Genomic DNA, 11,305 nt, shown 5'->3' with positions numbered 1-11,305 from the left:
TTTTTTTTTTATATATATATATATATATATATATATATATATATATATATATATATATATATATATAAATACCGAATAAATATTTCTTATTTTTTAGACATTCTTTTTTTCTCACAGCATTAAACAAAAATATTTTTCGTTAGTGATATGTAAGGAGATGATTGAAATTGAAAAAACTTGACGCAACTTGAAAACAACTTTAAAACGAATAATGTAAAAATCTGAAGTCTATCGAAGTTGCTTAATGTATTGATGAGGAACAAAGCATTGATGAACAGAGACTGGATCTGAGAGGGTTACGTCATCGCGATTAATCAAACGGAGTTCGTGGAAACCATTAAACACGGCCCCAGAAATGGAGAGATAGAAACGCGGGGCAAAGAGATACCGAGTGCGAAATTCAATTAGATGCGGCGCGAGCTTGAGTGCGATTTACTCACGCCGGCCGTAAAAAACGAGGAAAAACTTTCCCGCGCAATCGAATGCCGCGTGTGGTCTAGTTTACAATGGCCGTGTTATCGGTTATCAGTTACGAGCGCGTTACCCGCAAGATCCTTGAGTGCGTCCGAGGCTAGAGCAGACAAACAGCCGTGTCGACGACCACCAGACATTTTATTCTATTCTGGTCGTCGAACTTTTACCGTGAATTTTCACGAGCTCGCACGGACGCGCACGCGGCCGCGGACGAATTCCCGTCGGTCAGAAACGCTGGTGACCCCTGACCCGCGGCTCGTAAAACCCGACCACTCGATTCCGAGAATCACTGAGGGGGCGATCGCGGCAACAAGTGTATGCACACCGGCGCGCCGACACCCCGCCAAGGTTATCCTTATCGCTCCGTAAATACGGTTCGCGCAATGCAGCGCGGGATAACGGTCGTTGCGAATCGCGATTGAGTGAGTCCATGCTCGCGGAAATCGATGTGGTCTCGAGTGTGTAATCCGTAACCGTGCGTGATCTCGTAAACGGAAAATCTCCACGGTACTGATCGATCGTCGATTGCGCGAGAGTTTCAAAACATGCAGATAAAAATGACACGCATATCAAGAATATTATCGGAGAGCTCGGGGATTAATAAATACCGGTGAAGAATCTAGAAATTAGAAACTCGTTATGTGCCCGAACGCGCGCAGACGGCACAGGTCGTATCTGAGGATGAGATTCAGAGGAATGGCGGATCCATTTTTAACCTGAGAGAGGACCAGCTGACCTCTCGCCGACCCTGATTTCTACGGGATCGTTAACGATAGCGCGGCATACGTCTGGATATACCTGATACACTTAAATTTATCGACGGCCTAAAAAAGAAAATCCTTATCCGCGCTTTTTGCGAGCGGAGATCAAAGTGCTCAGCTGATCTTTTATGGTAAACCATGTCCCGGCAGATGCGATTTCTGTTTCAAAACGGGCGAATTAGAGACGAAATAGGTAGCTGTCGCAACGAGACAATCTGACGAATTTTTAAACTGAAAGATAAATCTCTACTCAATTTATCACTTTGTTCTTTCCCACCCGAGATTTCGTGTTAAAGCAGAATTGGCAGAGATATTCCGCAAAACACAGATGGATGCGCTGTTAAAATACTGGATTTGCAATATGGACATCAAATAAATATTCGCGATCATAGAGACCGATATAAATTGCTTTTGCAGTTACATTTTGTGAGAGATACAGTTTTGTTAATTTAAATAGTTTGTTAAATGCTGTCTCTTTCATTTTGCTGCTCTAAGCAACACTTCTGTAATGAAGATAGATGCTACTGCTTAATTAAACAAATAAATCATTGATTTACTAATAATATAAGCTATTAGCAAAAGTTGGAAATTATGTTTTGGCAAATCAATTGTATCAACAAAGAAACTTATCCTTTGAATGTTTCTATAAACTTTTTTACTCAAATTCTAAATCGGTTAATAAAAGAAATAGGTATTTGCAAGATCATTTAACGGATTTCGGTATACGAACACAATTGCGGAAAATTGCGGTCAGAAGATTCGGCGAATTCGTGATGTTTTAAAATATCCGCAGCGTAAGAATCGAGAATAGATAAAGAATCAGCAATGAACAATGTAAATCAGAATCTTCGAACAAAATTATCACAACGTGAATGTAAACAATAGAAGATCGATCACAAAATCTATCGTAGCGTGGACAATAAATAATCAAGAATAGCGCGAGATTCTGACAGTTTCATAATATTATTTCGAAGCTCAGCTCCGCGATATTTCTCGAATTAATTTAAGCACGATTTGTCTATTTGCAAAACAATCGCGGCGCGGAAAGACGTATAAATCAATAATCGCGGCAATCGCGAAAATCCACGCGAGCGAGGTAACCTCCAGCTCAGCGTGCGGTGGCGCAATTTTTATGCACATTATAAGCTATACGAAATAATTAAGGGATTGTATTAAATGAATGACACTGTAAAATAATCCTACAGCGCGCACGCTTAAATTAGAGATAGAAGTAAAATAGTTAAAATTTAATATTTTCATAAATATATTTATGTATTAATATTTTCATAAATATATTTCATAAATATATTAAATATATATTTTCATAAATATATTAAATATATTTACTGAAAATTTACTAAAAAAAGAGAAAAAAATTCGATCTTTTAAATCTGTGATGCGGGTATCTCATAAAACAACCCTCTAATTATTTCGTATATTTTGCTTCGTGGCACAAACACATACGAGGGCGGATTGAAGTCTTGCAAATAAAAATGAAATAATTCTTTTTACAGTAAAACAATTTAAAAATTTCCTTTCTTTTTCAACGTAATTTCCTCTCATAATCGAATGCACTTGGTCCAATGATGTTGATATACTAACACGTGATTAAGTATAATTTTACATATCAAATTTTATTGGCGCTATTTTTAAGTACACTTAAAACTACTTTAAGAGAGAGCACTTAACTTTCTACCACTTTTCATCCTGCCCTCATACGTACAAAAATCTGCGAGCAATTCGCATTGATTTCAACGGTATTACTTAAATCCCACCACTTATAAACCCATCACCTTGAAATGTTCCTTTTTTTGTTTTCACTCACCAAAACGACTTGCAGTCAGGGTCGGCCACGTTTCGCTCCGAATCTGGAACAAAAAGTGAAGATTCCCTGATTAGATTTAAGAATTCGGTTTAACGAAGGAGAGTAGGTTAGAGTAGACTAATCCTCTACGATCGTAACTCAAGTCATACCGACAATTATATCTTAACTTCAGATCGCAAAGGGTTAAACGGAGAAGTGCAGGAAAGTTATAAATGTACCTTCAAGCCGACCCTGCTCGGCCCGAACCGGGTCCTCCGGTACGGCATTCGCGTCCGTCGAGATTACAGCTGCCTCCACGATATACTGCCGCAAGATTTGTCTCAGAACTGAAACAATAATATAATTTTCTTGATTAGCAATTAGCGATAGAGAGGTTATGTGGTTCTGACGGGTCAAAAATACGAAGGTAATCGATACGAGGGATATCGAGAGTGTCACGTCTTGAACGATTTAAAGTTTGTCCTTTTGAGGTCAGTGGTTTATCCAATTTACCCTAGGGTAAATTAGTTTGTGTGAGTGTGAATGTGTGTTACTTAAAATAAATGGATAATAGATCTTTAAGAATTTAATTGTTGCATAACCGAAAATCAGACTAAAGGTGCAAACTAAGAGACAGTAAAAACAAGGGTGGGATTGCTAGGTCGCTAGGTTTGTTTGAATGGAATTAGAATATGGATACTTACAACTATGTGTTAATAGGCAATCTGATTTAGAATATTTTAAACACTTATGAAGAAAAATGTTAATAAATGATTTCTTTATCATTAACTTCATTAATATATTCAAATATATTTAAAGATTAATATACAATTTAAAATGATTAAAATAAGTAATATTTTTATGTTTGTGAATATTATAAAATGAGAATTAATAGTTAATTAGTATTAATATGAATAAAGTTAAATAAACTAAATAAACTAAATTTAATGAGGTTTTTTGAGCTTACGAGTGAGTTTTCGAATGAGCTTGCGAATGCTACGAGCTTGAAGAAGAGAAAAGTAAAGCTAAGTTGCTAGTACGATTGTGCGTCGCAATTTTTAGGTGGGAAAACCCCCGCGCGAATTCTACGTGGACGTAACAAGAGTAAAAGGGTGCGATTGTATGCTTCTTTCTTAACCCTGTCATGGGGTCTTTAAGAAAATATTATACCCAAAATAGTCTTTTCTTATATTTTACATGAACCCAAAAATCTAATTAAACAAAGAAAATATTTAAGTTCTCAACATAAAATATATAAAATAATTTTTTATATTGGGATTTCTCAAGATCCCAGGCGTCGACTCGTGTTCGAAAAGTAGCGCGACGACTGTAGGGCTAAATCTAATGAAGATAGAATGTGGTAGTTGTGTATATACCTTTTAAATATAAAGACGTTCCCACAGCTCACGATGATCTCAGCACTACGATCGCGCTTGCGTCAAGTATCGTAATTCGTCCGACACGCGCGCCGATAAACGCGGAATACAATGCGACGTCACGTCCGATGTGTTCGCCGGCACGTCGAAGACTGTTATGATCTCGAATACGGAATCTATTTATACGTATGTTTTTGTTTTGAAAGTCGTACGAAATTCGTCTTCGTGTATAACTGAAATAGTGAGAAAAACATAGTGAGGTCACATGTCATAGTGAGAAAAAAGTGAGGTAAACAGAAGATCCTAGAAGCATGTTTGTAATACTTGCCACTGAAAAGTCTAGTTGCAATTAAGTGCACACTTTGCTTGCCTAAGTAAGCTTTTTGTTCTAAATTGCTTCACGCACAACAACTTCTAGTTTTCTATTCGCCGCACTTTTTCGTCGCACAATTCTCACATACGTACACATATAGCGTACGATACAGTGAATCCAATAATAAACAGAGGTCAGTGGCACGCGACCTTCGAACGACACACGCTTGAGCATATGGGAACATCGTTATATGGTATATCTAGTTACTTAACGTATTCTACATTATAATATCTTAATATATATTATTTATAATATTTAATCATTTATATTTCAATATTTAATATATTTCCGATCAAGTTTATCGCGTTCATATACGTTGTAGAGCTACTAATTATTCAGTTCTTAAGAGTTATTGAGACCACTTAATGGTAGTTAAGCACAGATCGCACAGATTTCGACACGCTTAACCTTTCATCGTGAGAGCCATATACTGTTCAATGCGCGAAGGTTACGAAGGACAAAGGCGCTTTTGTAAAATCTCACATTACCGGCTGTGAATTCAATCACTCAGACACGGAGAAAGACATATTTAGTCGATAACAAAGACTATTTTCCATTAGCGAGACAAGTCCTTTGATAGAAGTCGATGTCTCAATCAATGATAGGAGCGGCCATACACCGTCGGTTTCACCGCACGATCCGCGCGTCCGCTAATAAAACGGGAAACGAGCGGAATCGCGAGACAGACAGCCACGGAGAAATTCTCTCTAGGATTCAGCGCGCACGCATTCGCGAGAATTGTTTCTGCTAAGCGGCGCGACATCAAAGGCTCCAGATGTTGCAGACGGCGATTAAGTAGGTCCCGGCTCTCTTTGAGCTCGGATCGGCCAACGTCGCGGGAGAAGAGATGCGTACACGGAGCGAGGAGGGGGGAGAGAGATGCAAATTCGCCTATTAAACTTATCTCGGAGAGGAAATCTGCCGAGGGCTCATACGGGGGCGTGTTGGCCACCCACGATCGAAAAAGGATCGCCTCGCGGGTAAATTTATGCGATCGTAGTCCGCGAATGGTGTTACATATTTTGTCATGTCCGTATCGACAATCTCGCGTCGACACCGCTTCGTTGGGGTTTCATCTCGCAATGAAATGCTAGAGATCGAATTAACCCTTAAACACTGACAGGAGTCTGATAGACTCCCAATGAAATAAAAAAAACCTATTGCTGTTTCACTCCCGCTTAATTAAGCGTATGCACGTCGCATCCATCTTTTCTTTGGCCCGTAAGATACGAAGTGGCGACAAGGAAAGACACTTCGCACACTTTCTCACGTAATTATCAAACTTCCAAATATTTGTGTAAATCTGTGTCAGTGCTTAAGGGCTAAAGCTGCACGTAAACTCTTTATTTATTCTCGCACAAAAGTCATTTATCTCACGCTTACTTCAAGCATTGAACTTTTGCTTGTACAGGGTTACGCCGACGATGACAATGAAGACGAGGATTCGATCGACACAACGTCAAGGGTTACCACCACTGTGCCCAAGACAACAACCACGGCGCCAAAGTGGCCGTTCCACCAGCATGGTAAGAACACAAGAGCCAATGGCAGAGGAAGCACCGCGGCGGAATATAACGGACACCAGCCGAAAAACGACTACCCGCCGATGTCTGCTCACAGCGTCTACAAGTGGCGGACGCTCGGCACTCGCGAGTCCGTCAAACAGACTATGAACAGCATGCGGCAGAGCAATAACGGTGAGCGTAAGTGTACTTCCGATCTCGAGTACGCATCAATAACTCTCGACTCGGTTTCTTAAACATCTTCATCGGCGAAAAAAAGGGTGGGCGGCGCGACGTATGGAGCGGTTTGTGTGAGCGCGGTGGATCGCGATCGCGACTCTTCTCTTAATCGGTTTATGCAAATGCACGCGACGTCATTGCGCATTTTCGTCGTCGATCTGACTCGATTAATTTCAACGGGCCGCGCCGGATGTCCCGAAATAGTTATTAATCGTTATTAAAGCCACGCCGGTGGTCCGTTCTCGGTGGCGGTACTCGATCAACGTATAATAATACGGCTATATTTCTCGAACGTCGGGGGACGCCCCGCGATGTAATTATCGACGTACTTTTCATCGCGCGTCGACGTGCGTGCGCCGTATGCAGATGTTTGCGAAAATCAACTGAGAGATGACTTACATGCTACCTTCGCTTGCCTGCTTAACTAATCCATTATATATGCAAAATTGCCTCGGATGTGCCGCGGACGTTACTATTTGTGCCAATCGGCCGAACACGATGTTGCGGTGATCTGCCGTAATTACGAAACCGAAACCGCGCATTAATCATCCGGCAATCGCCGCGATCGTGATCGAGCGATATATTCGCAGCTGCGAACTCTCCCGTGAAACCTCAGAGCTGCGCGCGCTACAAGATCCATAAGGTTGCATAGCGAACCTAACGTAAAATATCGCATACTTGCTGTCTAGTTAGTATATGGACGTTTTTATAATTACCCGCCGCGAGACGCGGTATAAATTCGTCTATGCCGCATTGCAATGCGACTCCCATTGCGCGCGCGCCTCTATTTATTCCTCGAGGCATTGTACCTTCTCCGTCTGTGCGGTTACACAAGCGCCATTTGCGTTTTACACCTTTACACAAGAGTAACAATAAGAACAGATCGAATGAGAAAGGGAGACGGAAGAATCCTCCGGTGCTCTCTCATGAAGGAACAGATATCGTCTATCGTAAAAACGATCATCATGTGGCGCGATGTTCCCTCCGGCACTGAGAGAAAAAATAAATAAAAATATGAAACATTTGCTCGATGTGTACCAATAATTAACTCTGAATTTACTTGTACTAATATACACAGTTTTATATTGGGAAAAGTTTCTTTCGAAAAAGAAAATATGTATTTTTCTAATGGTCGCGCCTTTCACGAAAGCAATTGTTTATTCTATTTAATCGAAAGTATTTACATTAATTTATATTATTAGCACTCACCAAAAAAATTTTTTTTTCAGATATTTTTTCTCTCAATATTACACGTCAAGAGATATGGCACACATTTAGATCCCTACACTGTAATGATGTGTTAAATTTAACATTTCATGTGTCCCAAATCATCCACTCTCATTTATATAAATTTAACATAAAACAAATGTGGTAAAAAGTAATACGCGTAATATGTAAAAAATTAACGCAAGAATTTAACACTTGAATACTGTTAGGAATCACAGTTTGTGTTAAATTGACATATGTATAATTAACATATGTATATGTATAATTAAACTAATTAAAATAAAATGTTACTTTAACATTTGAGAGAAGTAATAATCTACGGTTTTGATGAAATGAAAATGTTAAATTGACATAATCTATATCTGACATATTAAATATATCAATTTAACACAACCTGTGATGTACGGTATTCAAGTGTTAAATTCTTGTGTTAATTTTTTCCATATTATGCGTGTTAATACATTTGTTTTGTATTAAATTTACACATAAATGAGAGTGGATGATTTGGGACACATGAAATTTAACACATCAATTTTTACAGTGTACAACACTTTGCATTTCCATATCAGCGTTTATTATTTATTATTATTTATATTTTTATTTGATTGCAATTATTTATTATTTAATATTATTTATATTTGTTTATTTATTACAGACGGACGGGCATAACTCTCTCATCGAAGTCTCTATTTATTCTCGAACGCGTCCCGCGCGCCATTTATTACGACTGACGCAATCGGCGCGCGAATCGCCACGTTGAAGTCTCTTCCTTCACGATCGCCTTTCGAATCGAATCGACGCGTGTAAACCCTCGTGTAAACCCAGAATTCCGCGGGAAACGCGGTCTATTAATATGCAAATTAACGGCGACAATCGTCGCGCGATACGCACGGCGCGTGCGGCAAACTCTGGCCGCGTGAACTCCGGTGTCGCCTTGTGAGAAGCAATGTATCACGCGCGCACGTGCGCGCCGCGGGATTGTCGGCTCTTGATTCATACCTCCGTTGATTGAGATCGATTTATTATCACTCGCCGAGCGATAGCGATCTCACGGTCTCATGCGCCTCCTCTCTCTCAAGACGAGACTCCACGATCGTTCTTTTGGAATGACGTTGTTGAAGTTATGGCACGTACAAAAATGTAAGCAGCAAGACTTCAAGCAGACTTTTTTCCAAAGTGATTTAAACTTAGACTTAAACTCTGCTCAAACACATCGAACACATATTACAACAAAGCTTACACTTGAATTTAAGTTTAAACAACTACTGAAAAATCGATTCTTGATATCAATTTTTCAATAATAGTTTAAATATGGATTTAAGTTTCTCTTTAAGTTTCTCTTTAAGTTTCTAATTAAGTTTCTAATTATTGAAAAAAATTGGCGCTTGACCTTCTCCGAACCACGTAATCTATGCACAAAAGCTCATGTTCCATTTGCGAGAACCATTTTTAATTAATAAAAATGTAATATATTGAAAGTTTGTTTTTTACATAAACTTTGTCTACCAGTTAAAGATATTTATAACTTTGAAAACATCAATTTTGTGTTCTAAGAGACTAATACGTGAGTTAAGGTAGGTTGAGCAATAAACAAATTGGGCAATTACAGTCGAGAACTTTAACTTTGACATGATAATCTTACGTTCTCGATAATTCTAAAATTATCAAGAATTATTGATCGATCATTGCTTTTACTCACGTTCTTCCACATGCCATTTAGTCAACAGCTCGAATTTCGACGAGCCAACAGTTTTGTAACTTCCGTCAAGTTTATTATTACGTTTCTTTTCCTTTTTTGACGATTCTGCGATGTTCTCCTCGACGAGGAAGGAAAGAAGAGGAAGCCAAGCGGCGGCGCCAAGCAAACGTAGGACGCGCAAAAAGCTTTCGCAGAAAGCATTCGTCTGCCGTCATGGGCGATATCACATTCCGTTAAGTCGTATAATTTTACATATCTGCGACGTGATGTGCCCGTCGGGTATGCCGCCACTGTGTCCTTCGTGGCATCAGACACCGTTGATCAAATACTTTCGAGCTGAGTCAGGGGTTAAGTTGGCGCGCAAGAGACTAGCTAAACCGGCAAAAGAGGAAGAGTAAATTACCGATAAGCTCGACTTCGCGGACTTCTACCCCTCGTTCTCTGTCGCGGCAGTAAATACACACGGGATTAAAAATTTACATGTCACGGACGCACTCGCCGGGCTTATCCTGAAAATTACAAAATGCCGGACGATTGAATCTAACGCCTTTCTCTCATAATATATTCCGGAATACGTTTGAATATAGGATGCGCGCGTGAGAGCACATACTTGAGGATTCTCGACGGTGTCGTGGCTCCATTGTGCGAACGCGCCGATACAATCTCGTGTCAGTGCGGCCGTCCTGAGAGTAACGCCTACGTCGGGAATTAGCATAGCGCGCGATTGCATCCCCGAGATTAGACGGCCGGACGATTTCGCGATGGTATACTTCCGAAATCTCTTCCGAAATCGTCTCGGTCGGATTCCTCGTCTGCGCGCCGTGCGAACGTCCTTTTGTAGGAAAAGCCGGTCGGACAAAGATAATATTACACGGAAAGGAACAATTCTATTGGCGTGATTGAATTTCTATTGCCCGATAAGAATAGAGATCTGAAAAGCTCGATTATAGGAAACATTTCTGCAGAAGATTCTGACTCAGTTAATTGTTCTCAATTATGGCAAACAAGTTTTACTGAATAGACAGCTGAATAGACAGCTAAATGTTTAGACAAATGCTTTCGTTTACGGTAACAGAGATATCATTTCTTGTAGCTGAATTTTCATCTGATCTCTGTGCAGTTGCGCGAACTGAGATTTTTTCCGTGTATTATTTAATTTATTTATTTATTTATTTCACTAAATTACGTAATTCATCTGTATGGTACAATATATACACAGAGAGAGAATTTTATTATACTTTTTATTATAAGGAATTTTAACTAAGGAAATAGGTGGACATTTTGCAGTAATTCCTTTCATTTCATATGTGTTACTTGTATTTTAGGAGTTGAAATGTGCTATTAAAATCATGTTATTGCCATGTTTCTAGCGAAATCTGCTATGTTTCCAGCGAAATTTATTATGCTTTTCAGCAAGATAGGCCTCAAACTTAATCTACAATGTGTTATTTGTTTCCTGTTTCTTTTTCTTTATCTCCTTCTGACTCACACTTTAAGCTTTATGCCAGAAAAAGATAGAAGACAAGAAACAGAACGCAAAGAGCATATTGTAGATCAGTCTTTACTGACAGTCTATTCCTGGACTACTAAGGACATAATAAAATTGTAAAGAGTTCATATAAAAAAAACTATATTCTCTTCGTGTACAATTTCTACATGGAGAAATAGGAAAGGAAAAATCTACATTTAGAAATACAAAAAAGAAACAAAAAATTCTCATAAAGCAAAAATAAAAAACGAAAAGAAAAAAAGAAAAATTATGTTATTTATAAACTTTTATAAACTTATATATTTTATAATACTCTCTCTCTCTCTCTCTCTCTCTCTCTCTCTCTCTCTCTCTCTCTCT

General features: G+C 39.1%; 2 protein-coding genes across 4 annotated transcripts in view; one reads left to right on the top strand and one right to left on the bottom strand.

Annotated features, from left to right (window-relative positions):
• LOC116841742 (midasin-like) overlaps nt 1-11,305 on the top strand; it is a 140,511-nt gene that overhangs the window by 58,472 nt on the left and 70,734 nt on the right. Inside the window, exon 2 of one of the 2 annotated variants that reach the window (XM_032810062.1) lies at nt 6,200-6,485. In XM_032810062.1, coding sequence (XP_032665953.1) covers nt 6,200-6,485 — 286 coding nt within the window. Of the gene's footprint in view, nt 1-6,199; nt 6,492-11,305 lie in introns of both variants that reach the window. The other variant, XM_032810061.1, reaches the window with a different exon arrangement.
• LOC116841752 overlaps nt 1-11,305 on the bottom strand; it is a 440,348-nt gene that overhangs the window by 394,773 nt on the left and 34,270 nt on the right. Inside the window, exons 3-5 of one of the 2 annotated variants that reach the window (XR_004377603.1) lie at nt 4,416-4,648; nt 3,279-3,386; nt 3,061-3,103 (exon numbers count right to left, since the gene is read on the bottom strand). The gene's annotated coding sequence lies outside the window, so the exon portion shown is untranslated. The remainder of the gene's footprint in view (nt 1-3,060; nt 3,104-3,278; nt 3,387-4,415; nt 4,649-11,305) is intronic. The other variant, XR_004377602.1, reaches the window with a different exon arrangement.

Source organism: Odontomachus brunneus, unplaced genomic scaffold (assembly GCF_010583005.1).
Source record: "Odontomachus brunneus isolate Ranch 3 - 2012 unplaced genomic scaffold, Obru_v1 Obru_scaffold_018, whole genome shotgun sequence".
In the NCBI taxonomy this organism is placed as follows: Eukaryota; Metazoa; Arthropoda; class Insecta; order Hymenoptera; family Formicidae; genus Odontomachus; species Odontomachus brunneus.
This window is presented reverse-complemented; position numbering and strand designations above follow the sequence as displayed.